The following is a 16207-nucleotide window of genomic DNA, read 5'->3' on the forward strand; positions in this document are numbered from 1 at the left end:
GATCCCATTTCCCAATAGGATCACAGGTATTATTCATGGGGCACTGCAACTAGATTGCCTTGCACATAAGCTGTAAAATGGGAAACCCATTGTGAGGATTAAACAAGATTACGTATGTGAAAGTATCTAACCCAGTCCTGGTATAGAATACGTGCTCAGTAAATAGGAGCTCTTATTATGATAAAGAAAAATGTTCTTACACATCTTAACTTCCCTATTATACTCAATCCTTTTACCAGGCAAGGTGTAACATTCATGTTAAATGTTAGCTGAAGAGGTAAACACTACATAGATACAGACCCAAAGCTTATATCCACAAGAGCTCAACCATAATGCTGTTTTTGGAGGAAACAAACTGAACACACAGCACTCTGTAGCTATACACTTCACCAGTGTGATACTTCCATTCAGAATTTATTAAGTGGATACACTTTCTCATTCCCTCCCCCATCCCCTACAAATTCTAATCCCAGTTTATTCCAGGCCACTTAGGTGATAGAACAAACTAATGCCACTAACAGTCTGATAAATTGTACACTTTTTAATCCAAACACACATCTCTACTTAAATTCATACAGCTGTTTCCTTTCCTTCCACAGTTATTAAACAAAAATAGAAACAGCATTGGCCTTTGGGTCAGATAAACCTAAATTCAAATCCTGGCTTAGTCACCTTGGGAAAATTACTTAAATTCTCAGAGTTACAGTTTCCCCATCTATAAAATGAGAAAAATATCCACCTTTAAGCGTTGTTATACAGCTGTAAAGCACCTAGCCCAGTGCCTAGAAGATAACAGGTGTTCAATAAATAGCAACTATCATCATCATTCTTATCATTGAAGTTATCTGAGTTGTCTCAATTACATACTTATCTCTTTAGCAATATACAATATGAGTTTCAGTGAACTTTGCCCTTGTCGGCAAAAGTTTCTTGAAATAAGACCTCCACAAGTTTGAGTACCCAGGTACACACACACACACACACACACATACACACAAACTGCTTTCTAACCTCTGTATGTGTTACGCCTGAAGGGCACCCAGTTCCCCTGGTCCCTACATTCTAGATGCTGGCTCCAGGAACTTGGAAAACACAAACACATTTGCTTCAATGTACACACTGTAGTGATGAGAGTTCTGAGAGCTTCCTGAGAGCCCTGAGATAACCCAGAGAGGCCAATCAGGAACAGAGCTACTGAATCTCACTGGAGAAAATTAGAGGCATATGAGACTTGGAAGCCTGCCTGCCTGCCTGCCAGTGAGATTTCTGGTCATAACTTAGGCCAGAATTCAACACAAGGCAGCCAGGAGCTCTGTAAAATGGCTAACAGGAAAAGGGACAGGTTTGGCCCAGCGGGGCCATGCTGACAGCACAGCTGACTCTTTTATGCCTTTGCCTCCTTTACCAAGTTTCCCTAGAGGCCCCTCCCCAATGCCCAGAAGGAAAGCTGGTGTGATGTCTGCTCAGGCTGGAGTTCTCTGAGGCCCAGGGAGTTCGCAGAATCAGAGATAACCTTTAAAACACCAGTGATCTTCACTGGACTATCCTACCTCCCTGCTGCACAAGCCCAGCATGAAAGAAGGCTTCCTTCTCCATCCCACAAGCCAGGCTAAGGGAAAGTAGTTCTGTTCCTTCAGCTGCCTCACATTTGCCCTGTGGTAAACGCAGGGGCCACGGAGCCAAAGACAGAGAGCAGAGCGGCAGGAGCCAAGGAAGCCCCGCCCACAAGACTCATCTCAAGCCTCCAGGAGCACAGCCCTGCTCCACCCCTACTACAGCCACCTGCTCAGGGCAGCCAGTGCAATGGCAAACAGAAAAGGCCAGCCAGAGTCAAGGGCCGAACCATCCCCCAGTGCGACTGATAACTGCCGCGGAGTGCAGCTTCAGGAGGTACTCATTAAATAGGGATGAAATACCAGGCAGCAGAAAAATAGTGAGTGCCCACAGAACACCTCAGAAATCCCCCACGTGAACTCTACCCCTAATCTCAGGGCACTCTTGTCGAAGCTCGTCACTTGGCACTTCCCCTCCATGACTACTCAATCCAAAGATCAACTCGTTATTACTCATCCATTTATTCTGCAAATATCTATTGGGCACATACCCTATAATAGATACTAAGGATGGGTGCTATGGTCAGAAAAAATAGACATGGCTCTTGCCTTCGAGAGAGAGGAAAATATGAAAAAAAAAAAAAAAAGGCTTTAAAAGCTATACAACTATTTCATACAAGTTTTAATCCCATTTTCAAGTGAGGAAACTGTAGTTTGGGTCATATTGTTATTAAGGACTCAAGTCAGTGCCCAGTGCTCTTGATTCCCACATCGGGCTATCTCTTGCTTTAAGAGGCATAAGCAGGGTGTGAAGGGCACAGAGAGTATTGTAGATAGCAAGTGCTACCGGAGTTTGGAAATGAGAGGGAGTTTGTGGCTAGCATTAATGTCAGGGATCACTTCACAGAGGACTCAGAGGTTAGGTAGGAAGGAAGGAGGAGAGGGGAGGACATTCTGGGACGCAGTAAAATGGCATACATAAGTAAAGACAAAAGAGAAGCAGTATAAGGTGTGCTCTGCAGACCAGGACAAAGAAAAAAGCCTGGCTGGGCCAAAATGTAGAGAGGGGAACAGAGGAAGATGAAGTGGGCAAAGTGGTCTGGGGCCAGAACCCTGGGTCGGGAAGGACACTACCACCCATAGAGGGATTTTAGGGCTTACACCGTCTCTATTCCAAGCTCCCCAGCAGAAAACAAAAGTACAGTGCTGTTGGCTCATTCCAGGTTTTTCCTTATAGGTCTCTCACTGAAATAAATCTGCTCCACTCTGATCAACATGACGGGGCCATAGCCATCCCTACTCAAGTCTCACCTGCCTTAGCAAGTTGTGCCAACACAGGCAAGGCTTGTCAAATTCTCAGTGCCCAGAAAGCTCCCCCTCGGCACTTTCTAGGTGGCCACAAGTAACCCCACAGGGCTTTAGATACATTTACCCTGCTTGTGGAGGCCCCAAATCTATACATAAAGCAACCAGCTGAGCCAAACAATGGTGAGATATGCAGTATGACACTCTGACCCACCTCCTTCAGGAAATGTGCTCTGTACATCAAAACAAGCAGATCTCTCCTTGCTTGAACTGAGATTGCCAGGGGAGTACAGAATGCAGATATTAGTCACCATATGCCACAGATATTACTGGGCTTCTTTTTCTGCGCATCGTATAAAAGCTATCTGGGCGGGGAAGCTCCTCAGAAGCAGCACTGAGTCTGCATACCCCCCATTTCTGCCCAGCACAATTTCTGTGAACACAATACAATATTGTGAACTGCTTTCTGGTTTTCTTCTGTATAGGTCTCAGACCCCCTAACAACCCAAACTGGCTGCATTAGGGTAAAGAAGCTCCACAACAGAGTGGGAACAGCATGTGAATAATAATAGGACAAAATTAGATTCTGGCCCCAAATGAGACCTTGGGCAAATTTGTTCCTGTCATATGTAGATTGAGGAGTTTAGTTGAGATGGTACTTAAAAGCCCTTCCAACTTTAACACACTAGGATGTGAAGTCCTAGCACCCAACATCAACAGCCCTAAAGGTCAGAGTAAGTTCTTCAGCTGTCAATGTGTTAAGTCCCAGTTCAATGCCACTTATAAGTCTAGCTCTCAGAAGCCAAGCTGGGGCAGTAAAGCCTCCAAGGTCAGGGGCTGTACAATGTGCTCCAGAACTAAAGGTACCAAACAAGGAGTTGGGAGGCATGACTAGAACCTAGGATAAAAATCTAGTTTATAATTGGGTTTAAAACAGGGGAGGAATACAGGTGGAAGGGCCATGTCAACTCTACATGTCAAAGCAATGAAGTCATACATGAATCAAAAGGACATAATACCAAAGGGAGTATATAGAAAGACACCACAAGACTCTAGGAGGCAACCAAAGGAAGTCAGAGAAAAACTAAGAGGACTCAGCACCCAGAAGCCATTGTTCCCGAGATCATGGCCCTAGAATGATGTCACAGGCATCCTCTATGATGGCCCCAGTGATTCCTACCCTTCTGGTATTCATGCCATTGTATAATCCCTTCACCTTGACTTGTTTCTAACAAATAGAATATGGCAGAAGTTGTGGCACATCAATTGCAAGATTAGGCGATAAAAAGATTGCAGCTTCCATCTTGGGCGCTCCCTCTTGGATCACTTGTCCTGGGGGAAGCCAACTGCCAGGTCATGAGGCAGCCCAGTGCAGAGGCCCATGTGGCAAAGGACCAAGGCCTACCAACAACCACATAAATGAGATTGAAAGTAAATACTCTCCCCCGAGTTGAGCCTTCAGCCCCAGCCCAACAGCTTGACTACAACCTTATGAGAGACCTTGAGCCAGAGGCACCCAGCTAAGCAGCACCCAGATTCCTAACCCACAGAAACTGAAAATAATAAATGTTTACTATTTTAAGCCTCTGCATTTGAGGATAATTTGTTATGCACCAATACAGGTAGGGACTAGGCCCATCTGGTCAGCCATTTCAAGTCTGCAGGTGGGGCTAGGGAAGTGGTTACACCCAGTAAAAGGAAGGGGGTATAGGCCAGAAATAAAGTGAAATACTATCACCCAGACTTTATCAACAGCTTCCCTATGGCTTAGAGTAAGTTTTGAGTGAAAGCCTAATTTGGCCACACCCAGGGTTCATATAAGTCTGGTGGGTACACCTGAAGTAAAACAATGGCACTACAGCAGGTTCAGAGAAGCAACTTTCATTAGAGAGGTGCCACCATAAGAAGACACTCAGATTCTGACTGAGGCTTTTCCAGGCCCACAAAAGCAGAAGTTGCGAGGACCCCACTATTCCTAATTGTGTAGTACTTCAGAGTTTGTAAAGCCCTTTCAGCACATAAGTTATCTCATTTGATCCTCACTACAAATCTATTCATTAAGGTTATGCTCTTTCTACAAATGAAAAAACTAAGGCTGAGAGAGGTAAAGTGACTTACCCTCTACAAGGTCCACAGACAGTAAGAAAAAAAGCTGGAACTCTGAAGCTCCCTTAAATCCAGATATTTATGTCTGCTGGCTGTGGCCAACTCAGACCCTTTTGCCAACCAAAGCCAATCATCTCATCTGAGCTTCTACCCAGCCCCACCCACTCATTTCCCAACTCTCTCCTCCCTGCTACACATAGGTCCTTTGTGGAACTAGAAAGTTTCCCAGCTACTCCCAACCGCATTAGCATGCTAAGGCCTGCAACAATAAGAGTCTGGTTTCTTTAAAATCCTAGACAAACTTCTTCCAAGCAAAATGAGGCCATTGGACTCAAACTGATCTGGATGACATTTTAACAAAAGCAAAAAACAAGAAATTCTATTTTTTGTTTGTTTGTTTGTTTTGCCTCACCACATGGCTGGCAGGATCTTAGTTCCCCGACCAGGGATCGAACCCAGACCCCAGCAGTGAAAGCACAAGAGTCCTAATCACTGGACCACCAAGGAATTCCCCAAAAATGAGAAATTCTAAAACAGTGAACTTTCTAAATAAGTGAAGCTTATTTCTTCGACTTTACTTAACCCTTTAGAAGTAAAACTTCTTCAACTTCCAACCTAGTAAACTACAGTTGAAACAGAACCAGACAATAAATCCCCTTTAATTCAGTTTTACAAACTCTACAGTATGTAAAGTACACCATGTGCCAAGGCTTGTGCTAGGAGCTTCCTGTCCTAACCCTTGAGGAGTTTTTATCAAGGAAGGCCGGCACATACACAGATAACTCCAACAGGATAGCATGATTGGTAAGATTATAGACTCCATCATCCTCCAGAGCAGCACTTTGTGATAGGTGACTAGACTATTCAAACACCTTTGTTAACACAGCTATGGCCAGACCATTGAGGCTAAGGCTCTGCATGCCAGATTGGTGAGGGACACACTGACAGGTAATGTGTTTTGATAAAAACAACAAGGGCTTCATACACAGATCCCCAGAGTTATGGTTCTGATCCTGCCACTTTTTAGTTATGTGACAAAAAACACAAATTTCTCAGCTATGAATTCTTCACCTTTAAAATGGGCATAATGGGAATTCCCTGGTGGTCCAGTGGTTAAGACTCCATGCTTCCACTGCACGGCGCAGGGGTTCAATCCCTGGTCGGGGAAGTAAGATCCTGCATGCCACGTGGCATGGCCAAAAAAAAATGGGCATAATAATAAAAACAGGTATACCTACTTCCAAAGTTGAGGATAAAATAAAATAATACATTGAAAAGGGATAAACAGATCTGAGCTTGGATGAAAATACAAAGTGCCCTGGGTAAGCCACACCATGAAGGGTTGCTGAAAAGCCCAGAATGTGTACCAAGATATATGAGAAGGTATGAAAGGAAGAGAGAAAATATGATCCATTCAAACAGACCCTGATTTCAGCTCTTCCAACAAACTTTAACAGAGGTTTTAGGCTGGGCACAATAAAAACAGAGATAAATAAAATACAACCCCTCCTCCTTTCTTCCACAAAGAGCTTACACTTGTAAGAGAGCAAATATATGTACAATGTGCTATGTGTTAAATTAGAAGTTTATACAAAGTATCCAGGGGGTAATAAAGAAAGCTCTGTATTGGTATTACTTGATTTCTTACACTGTGTTATGGGCACAGGCGTATTCAATGTATTATTCTTTATATTTAGTTGTATATCTTAATAGTTCATAATTTTTTTTTGATCAGCAGTAATAAAAAAAGAAAGCTCTGTTGGAGACCCAGTTAGTTTAGTATCTTTCTCTCTCCCAAAAAATGTGACAGCCAGAACTGCTGGGTTTCCTGGAAAATCATTTCTCACAAAAAGCAGTATAACACAGCATGTCCATGAAGTCACTCAGCACTGTATCTCAAAGCCACTCAGCAGGAAATGAGGGGCCCCCTGGGGCTCAAACTCAAGTCCTGTGAAGACCTAGGAAACCGTCCCATCAAGACCTCATCCCTTCCTTGTCAGAGAACAGGAGTTCTTAGCATGAATGAAGGCTCCACATTCCTAAGGAGCCCATGAGAAGAATTGGGGGGGGGCGGTGTGAATTTGGATGGGAAAGAAATTACATCTTTATTTTCAACATTCTCTTACTGAAAGTTAGCATTTCCTTCAATTATACATAATAGCCAACCATAATATTATTAGCACTACCTATGATTTTGTCACCAACAGAAAGTACAGATATTTTCATGTCACATTACATTGGTACAGATATCTCCAAATATTATTCATAATCATCATTACTTCAAAATTACAGTAGTTATCAGACCTGCCACAGACCACGTGACTGCAATCTTCCTGTCTACCAGCCCTCGTGCGAGGTAGTGGGCCAACTATGAAGCAACTCTGCCCAGTTATTGTTCAGCCGCCAGTGAGACCCCATGTGCTCACACTGGTGATCCAGACCTCTACAATGCCCCCTTCCCTCCAACAATCCCCAAGTCAGACCACTCCGACCCCATTCTCTTATGCCTCCGCCCAACCCCTCCTTCCAGGAAGCCCTCCCCAGCCACCTTAGCCTAGCTCAGCCCACGCAGAGCTCTTGTAATCCTTAGCCTACATTGTCTACCCTGCTTGGTTTTGTGCTTCATTAAGCCTGTGCATTATGTTGTATTTTAAATTCTCTAAATATATATCCCCAACCCCACCCCCAAACTAGACTTCTTTGGTAGCCCTATGTTCCTTCCATAGTACAAAGCAAGCAGAAAGCACTCATTACAGACTTGTGGATTGAATAACTGATTAAGCCAGGGTCCCTGACTCAAATGTTTTAGTCTAGTTCTACTAATAACCCATTGTGGAATTTCTGTGACGCCTCTCTGGACATCAGTTTCCTCATATGTAAAAATAAATAAGTTGAACTAACTGATATTTCCACCTCTTAACTTTTGAATTAGGTAACCACTTTTTATCTCCCCAAGATCTGAGAAAAATTATGGAGGAAACTGAGAAGCCTCCCCCAGCTCTCCCAGGCAGGGTTAGTCACTTGCTCCTCTGGGCTTCCCACAGCCTTTTGTATGTATATATCCTACTTCTACTACAGTGCTTATTACAAAGTTCTGAAAGAGTGTATAACCTAGTGGCTGAGGTGGAGGTGGGGAGAAGAGTCAGACTGCCTGGGTTCAAATTCTGGCTCTATTCCCTACTATCTGTATATACTTGGGTAAGTTACTTCACCTCTCTATGATTTCATTTCCTCACTTATAAAACAGGGATAATACCAAGCACACAGGATGGCTGTAAGAATTTAAAAGAATAAATGTTTGGAATAGTGCCTGCCACACAGTAGGCACTAAAAAATGTCAGTTGCTATTATTGTTGATGTTACTGATGTTAATGTCTTGCTAAGCACTGGGTTCCTACTTCAGCTGGATCTCTGTGCTCTTCCCGTTCTCCATCACAGCACTCTGTTTATGTTTTCTTCCACAAAAATTACCACAAGACACTATATTTATTTATGTATTTACTTTCTATCTCCCCACTAGACTGTAAACTCCATGAGGGCAGAGAACATGTCTGTTTTGTTCATCCTTAAATTCCCAACACCAAACACAGTGCCTGACCCAGAGCAGGCACTCAAATATTTGCTGAATACACAGCCCATGAGCTGACACTGTTCAATGTTTGCTGAATAAATTAACCTGGTTAAGGATGATTGTCAAAGCTGAGGCATGGGTACAGATGATGTCCTAGCTGCCCCAGGATTAGTGTGACCCTCTGCCCATCCCCCAATATTAGCCTCAGCCAAGCCGCACCCACCTGCCCTTGGCTCCAATCCAGTTCCGGGAGCCACCCTCAGCTAAAATTAGCATAGCCACCAAGATGGCCAGGCCATTTATAGCCTTGGAGGCAGCAGCAACTAGCTGGGTGGGCAGGCAGGACTCTGGCCTCCCACTCCATTAGGGTTGATTGAGAAGCCAACCTGCACTCCATAAACTGCCTAGATGCCTATCCTCCAAAGCCCAGTTTCTAGTTATACTGAGTAGAACCACAGTTCCTGAGTAGAGGTCCTCAACCAACACTGGCAGTCACAACTCCAGACTCATGTTGGACCCCCTCACACACATTCTGCAGGAAACATTTTGAGTTTCTGGAGTCAATGAATCCAGAGTCTAAGGGAGGTTACAAGCATCAATTCCAGGCAGTTTCAGAAGTGCAGGCTTCAGAGCAGCACAGTCAAGCACAGATCTTTACTGAGAAAGTAACTTAGCACAACTGGGTATACAGGCATCAAAGAGCCAGAAGGTGACAGGAATGGCCTCTCCCAATGAGAAGGCCTTCTAGCAGAGCACCTGCCTTCCCTGGAGGGGCAGACCTTTAAGATAGCCATGTACTTCCAAGAAGAGAAAAAATGCAATTTTCTGGCCCCTGCAGAAGACCCTCCAGAGGAGAAAAAGACAGCCCTTTTTTGGATCTCTGCTACAGAGTCACCAGGGGATGCCTAACTAACTCACCAAGAAGAAAGTAACATTCTCTTGGCCTTACCTAATGTTCTTTAACAGGGCAAGGCCTGAGAAGACGGAAGAAGTCTAGGACTTAAGAATCAGAAAACTTGGGACTTCCCTGGTGGTCCAGTGGTTAAGACTTCGCCTTCCAATGCAGAGGGTGCGGGTTCAATCCCTAGTCGGGGAGCTAAGATCCCACATGCCTTGCAGACAAAAAACCAAAACATAAACAGAAGTAATATTGTAACAAACTCAATAAAAACTTTTAAAATGGTCCACATCAAAAATAATCTTTAGGGCTTCCCTGGTGGCGCAGTGGTTGAGAGTCCGCCTGCGGATGCGGGGGACGCGGGTTCGTGCCCCGGTCCGGGAAGATCCCACGTGCCGCGGAGCGGCTGGGCCCGTGAGCCGTGGCCGCTGCGCCTGCGCGTCCGGAGCCTGTGCTCCGCAGCGGGAGAGGCCGCGACAGTGAGAGGCCCGCGTACCGCAAAAAAAAAAAAAATAATAATCTTTAAAAAAAAATCAGAAAACTGACCATAGGACTCAATTTCTTCAACAATAAAAGTGGGGATAATACCACCTGCCCTGCATTCTAATAGAGCAATTGCAAGACCGTGGGAAAGACAGCTGTGTAAAATACAAACTTTAGAGAACATACAAATTGACTAGTTATGTTGAATCTGATTTAGAAAAGTGGCAGCTTTAAGGGTAAGTAAAACTCCTGTGTTCTGAGGATACAGAGGGACTGGAAAGGCTACAAGAGTTTCTGGCTGTGTACACAGCTCCTCACCAAATCCTTTAGAAGAGCCCAGTCCATGAGCCCAGTCCACCTCTTTGCAAAAATGAGTTCTTATCTGAGTCAAAGTCCCAGACAGGCCCAAGGTGACAACCTACCAGAACAACAGTGCAGGGGCCTCCAGGTTACCACAAACCATAGCCATTCCCAGCACCTAGGGTCTCTGAGATTTCCTCCCTGGGCTTCAATATTACTGTGACAACAGAAACTAATTTCTGAACTGAGAGGAAGAAAAGACCAAAAGAGAAGCCTAAGTAGTATAATCAACAGCCAAGCCTCTAAAATATGTTGTGTGGAGGGCTGTCTCCATAAGCTCAAGTCAGGGGCTGGTTACGAGGGATGCTGGAGTGCCTCTTACCTATGGCATGTACAAACACACAAATCTTCCTGACAGCTAGCTAATGCCTAAATTCAAAACTTCATCTCTTTTAGCACTGTGTCTAAAATAAAGAACACTTCCTCCCCACAAAAGAAAATTCATTTTATGTCAGGCACTCATATTTTAGGGTGAAAAAAGGACATATTATCAGTTACAAACAGGGATGTCACTGGGACAGCAGAGATGCTCCTCAGGTCTTCTGCACAGTTTGACCTACATCTGCCTTCATAGCCCAATGAGAACCAAGCTTTGAGCTAGGGTTCAGGGGCCAAGGAGACACTGTATGGAGAAACAGGATTAATATGCAAGAAGGACCTATCTTCAAAGCAACAGCCTAGGTGCCATGCTTGTACATAGGGCAACCCTGGCCTCACTTGGAAGCCAACCCTTGGGGTACCTGCAGTCATACCCAGCCCAGTCAAGGAATTTAAAAGGGGGTTTCCTAAGAAAGGGTCTAGCACCAAAGCCAGCCTCTGGATCCATCCATGAAACTTCCTGGCCACCATGACTTAACGCTTCCTTTTCCTCCTTGTATCAACACATATTCACTGAGGCATCCCCTCACTTGAGCTTGCCCCACCGTAGAAAGAACCCAGCTATAAACTCTCCTCACTCTGCATCTCACTGCTTTGGGCAGATCACAGTAACCGGGTGAGAGAAACAGGGATAAAAACCTAAATACCTTCTAAGCCTTGTGTAAAAGAACTGAATTTTAAAAGTGCTCTTTCTTCTGCGACAATACCAGGGCTCCTACTGTTTGACAAGTCTCCATAAGTGCATAGGAAAAACCAGGACAGATCAAAAATATTGTAGAATTCCTACCCTCATCAGTCAGAAGAAACAGAATAAGTCAACAAGTGGTCCCAGGAATTATATCATGCCCATGTCAACAAAAGGCCATTTAACTCCCTGGTGGTAAACAGGATTCCATCTCAGGAACTGCCTTGGTATTTCAAATGGGCACAGCTAGAAGACAGCGGATTACCTAAGGGAAGGGAGAGAATAGGGTCCCCACGCTCACTGGAATAGAAAGCCACACCTCAACACTAAGTTAGGGAGTAATAGAGTTGGCCCAGTCCTGACTTTCCCTACCCAACCCAAGTAGCCTCAGCCTCCCCTGTACTGCCAAGTGCTGAAACTGGCCAAGAACAACAGACTTATCATCTGCCCAGGGCATCAGTCCAGACAAGTAGTCATAAGAAGGGGTCTTGACTTGCTGATCTGAAAGGCCAAGGTTCCCCAAAAGCAAACCCCTTTTCACTGCCAACAAAAGACATCCTGAAGAGGGATGAGGAAAGTTGTTCAAGAGAGACAAAGACATTACAAAGGAAAGAACTCTTTGGACTACTAAGAACAGGCAGTGCCATGTGTGGGTCTGCTATCAATCGCAGGTATAGAAACCTAGGGTTCGACTTCCCCACTTGGGTAACTCAGTTGTTGTCCGTGGCCAAGGCCTTACCTGCTGCAGTGGACTCCTCAGAATTGGCCCCCGAGCCGGTTCCTGTCGTCTTCTCGCTGTGGCTTTGGCTGAGGCTGTGGCCGTGATGCAGGAGAAGCCCCCAGAGGAGCCACAGGGCAAGACGGGCGCACACATCCATGCCTCCAGGTCTCAGTCAACATGCGCCTGATGTAGACACCTCAGGATCCCAGAGGCAAAGCCGGGAGCCCGGGAGTGCAGCTGACGGTCCTGGAACCCCAGGCAAGATGCCCTCGAGGTGCCGCAGCTGTCCAGCCACCCGCGAGTCTGCCTCCTCAGACAGCCAAAGGTCAAGTGCTCCAAGTTTGGGCGCGGGAGGGGGGCCGGCGCCTCGGGTCCAACAGTGGGTCCGCCGGAGCTGCGATGGCCTGAGTACCCAGTCGGCTCGGGCCGCTTCCGGAGAGTTTGGACAGGGTGGCCGCGGAGCCGGTGTCAGCTCTGCAGCCGGCTACACCCCTGCCGGAGGGGGCGGGCGGGCGGGACCTCCAGCGGGCACCGGAGTGGGGGAGGGAAGAAAGGGAGGGGAAGAGGGGGGCACCTGGCCTCGCACCGCCGAGGATCGGCGAGGGGCACAGGTTCGGGAAGGGCGTGCGACTTCCAGGCCCCCGCGGGCGCGGGCGGCTCGGGGATCCCAGGCCTCCTAGGCCGAGGTCAGCGATCCCGCCCAGTCCCGTGCCCAGGCGGCCGGCGGTGCCCAGGTTCCGCAGGCGAACGCGCACGGGCCAGGCCCGGGACAGAGGCTCCCCGGCAAGCAGGCGGGAGGCGCGGGGCGGGCCCGGGGCGGGCGGGGGCGTGCTCTCCCGCAGGCCCGCCCCACGCCGCCCGGCCCCCAGCGAAGCCCGAGCCCGCCCCAGCGCCCGGCTTACCCCGGAATAACCTGTTAGAGGCAGCCGCCCGGCACCCGTAAACCCCGGCGGGCTCTCGGCCCGCTCTAGTCTCCGCCAGGACCCTTCTCCCCAGCCAAGGGTCGGGTCCCGGCCTCCCTTTCCCCCACGAGAGCCTCTCCCGCACTAACCGCCCGCGAACGAGCGGGCGGGCCCCCGACACGCAGTCGCTCAGGTAACCCAGGCCTGCGGCGGCAGCGACAACGATGACAGTGGCTGCCCTGCCCGGATCTCCGGGCCTCGGTGCTGCTCACTCGCTCAAGCTCTAGAGCCGGTCAGGGCAAAGACCCTCGGCACCACGACTGCCACCGGCGGCTGCCTGAGGCGACAACGGCCCGGCCCGATTCGGCCGGGGGGCCCGTTGCCAGCCCCCAACTCCAAGCCGGTATCCCAGGCTCCGCCCTCCCCGCCGCGCCTCGCAACCAATCCGCTTCCGCCTCTCTGCAACTTAGGAACCCTCTCGCTTCGTCACCCGTGTGCAGCGGCCCCTGGCGGGCAAATCTGGGCGCTGCGAACAGGGCCCGAGCTCGTTGGGAGGTCCTGCCCCTTTGCAGAGGGTGGGGAATAGAGCTAGGACCCGCCCCGGGGGAGGCCCATTAGGGCCCGCTAGTGGTTTCGGAGGAAATGGTGCCAGAAAACACACGAAGCGTCCAAACCACTGTAGGTAAAATTGCCTTACATGTACCGTAAGTCTTGGCTAAATGGTCCCATCTGCCTTCCTGACGCCCCCTTCTCGCCTCATCCAAGCTCGGTCGGATGCCCTCCCTTAACTCTCACAGCCCGTTTTCCTACTGCCCCCCTCCAAATCCCCTCCCCTCTGAGGTTTTTGCGGGTAGGGTTTGTGGCTGGTTCCTCACTGCATCTCACTCTCCCAGCTCTCTGTGTAGCTTGGGGGTGTTAGCGACTTGAGAATGAGTGCCCCCATAAAGAGGGAGTTGCACCTGGGCCTCCTTCAACAGAGCCTGCACTTCCTGTTCTCAAGTGTGCTGTCAGCAAATCTTTACTGAGACCTGCTCTGTGCCCTACCCTGTCCTTGGCACCGGAGGCAGGGGAAGGGATTAGACCCCGTCCCGGCTCTGACAGTGCTAAGCCAGCTACCTGGACTGAGCAAGGCTTCTGAAGACCGGGAACACGGATTTGCCCAATAGCTGCCTGGCTTAAGGGTTAGGCTGTCGATATAAAAACACACATCTGACGTCATCTACTACCACTCTTCCCGCTCTCTTATTAAACTTCAGTCTCACTGGCCTTCTTTAAGTTCCTCAAACACATGGAACATCAGCCACCTCCCAGCCCTTGTATCTGCTGTTGCTTCTACCTGAAACACTCTCCCCTCCTGGTCTCCCCATCAACTCCCTCATATGGCTGGCTTCTCATTCTTCCAGATACAGTTCAAGATCTTCTCAGAAACTCCTACTCTGACTGCCACCTCAGGTCCACAATTGGACCATACTCATATCTGCCTTCCCCCACCCCATAGGATTGTGACTTTTCAAAGGTCAGGTGCTGTGCCTTATTCATCTCTGGGAAATGGCCATCCAGCCATAGGCCCTGTACATAGTAAGTGCTCAATAAAAGCTGGTTGACATGAGTTAATTCATTTGATCATGCAAATATTTATTGAGTAACAACTGTGGGCTGGGAAATTGTCCCTAACAGAAGATGAGCCCCTGATCTAGGTTCTACTAGACCTACACTCAGAACCAGGAGTCTGAAACTCAAATGGAAAATGGGAAAATAGCTAATATTATTGAGAGAAGTAGGTGTGAGTAATAGGGAGTAGTAAGGACTGTGGCACACTGGTAAGCAGGCAGGAAGGTGAACTCAGTATTGCTGGATCATCTTTAAGAGAAGATGGGAATCTGGACTTTGTTTTTTTGTGGTATGCGGGCCTCTCACTGTTGTGGCCTCTCCCGTTGCGGAGCACAGGCTCCAGACGCGCAGGCCCAGCGGCCATGGCTCACGGGCTTAGTTGCTCCGCGGCATGTGGGATCTTCCCAGACCGGGGCACGAACCCTTGTCTCCTGCAACGGCAGACGGACTCTCAACCACTGCGCCACCAGGGAAGCCCTGGAATCTGGACTTTTAAATGATGTAGCCCCTTAATCAACATGGACCTACTGTATAGCACAGGGAACTCAATATTCTGTAATAACCTATATGGGGAAAGAATCTGAAAAATAATGGATATATGTATGTGTATAACTGAACCACTTTGCTGTACACCTGAAACTAACACAACATTGTAAATCAGCTATACCCCAATATAAAATAAAAATTAAATTTTAAAAATAAATTTTAAAAAATCAAAAAGGCAGAGAAAAAAATGATATAGCCCTTTTAAAATGATATAGCCCTACATCTGTAGCATAAATTGATCACTCAGACTACAAGTTTATAATTTCTGCCTAAGCCATCCCACCTGCCTGTGTACTCATTTGTCAAAGAGAACACACAAGAAAAAAGAAAAGTAAATCATGCTTAATACAACCTCCTTTAAACTCAAGTGCATCATTCTCTTAGCTACGACGTGAGTTCTTTGCGGGTATGGGTGCAAAACCCATATGGTACAAAGAGCCTGGGTCTTGGAGGCAGGAAGCAAGGGTCTATTACCAATTTACACCAAGAACTTGAAACTCTCAGAGCCTGCTACATTTCCTGTGAGGCTAAAATGGTCTCCAGGAACTAAAAACAGAATTACCATATGCTGCAACAATTCCACTTCTGGGCGTATGCCTAAAAAAATTGAAAGCAGGGTCTCAAAGAGATATCTGTACACCCATGTTCATAACAACACCATTCACAACAGCCAAAAGCAACCCAAGTAAGTGTCCATGGATGGATGACTACATAAACTGTGACAAATATATATATATATATATGCAATGGAATATTATTCGGCCTTTAAAAGGAAGGAAATTCTAAATGCTACACATGAATGAACCTTAAGGACATTATGCTAAGTGAAATAAGCTAGTCACAAAAGGACAAATACTGTATGATTCCACTTATATAAGGTTCCTAGAGTAGTGAAATTCGTAGAGACAGAAAGCAGAATAGTGGTCACCAGGGGCTGGGGCAAGAAGAGGATAGGGAATTGTTTAGTGGATATGGTTTCCATTTTGCAAGATGAAAAGAGTTCTGGAAACTGGTTGCAGAGCAATGTGAATGTACTTAACACACTTAAAATGTAAATTTTATGTTATGTGTATTTTACCACAGTTAAA

The 16207-nt window shown here is 47.1% G+C and overlaps 1 protein-coding gene across 6 annotated transcripts in view; it reads right to left on the minus strand.

Moving 5' to 3' along the window:
- STIM1 (stromal interaction molecule 1) overlaps positions 1–12882 on the minus strand; it is a 220023-nt gene extending 207141 nt beyond the window's left edge. For 2 of the 6 annotated variants that reach the window (XR_010841427.1, XM_067038770.1), the window contains exon 1: positions 12079–12845. Coding sequence is in view for 5 of the 6 variants with exons in the window: in XM_067038770.1 (XP_066894871.1) it covers positions 12079–12217 (139 nt within the window). In the remaining variant the exon portion in view is untranslated. Of the gene's footprint in view, positions 1–12078 lie in introns of all 6 variants that reach the window. The other 4 variants (XM_067038772.1, XM_059068732.2, XM_059068733.2 and 1 more) reach the window with 3 other exon arrangements.
- Positions 12883–16207: the final 3325 nt, after the last annotated feature.

Source organism: Kogia breviceps, chromosome 7, assembly GCF_026419965.1.
Source record: "Kogia breviceps isolate mKogBre1 chromosome 7, mKogBre1 haplotype 1, whole genome shotgun sequence".
NCBI classification, from domain to species: Eukaryota; Metazoa; Chordata; class Mammalia; order Artiodactyla; family Physeteridae; genus Kogia; species Kogia breviceps.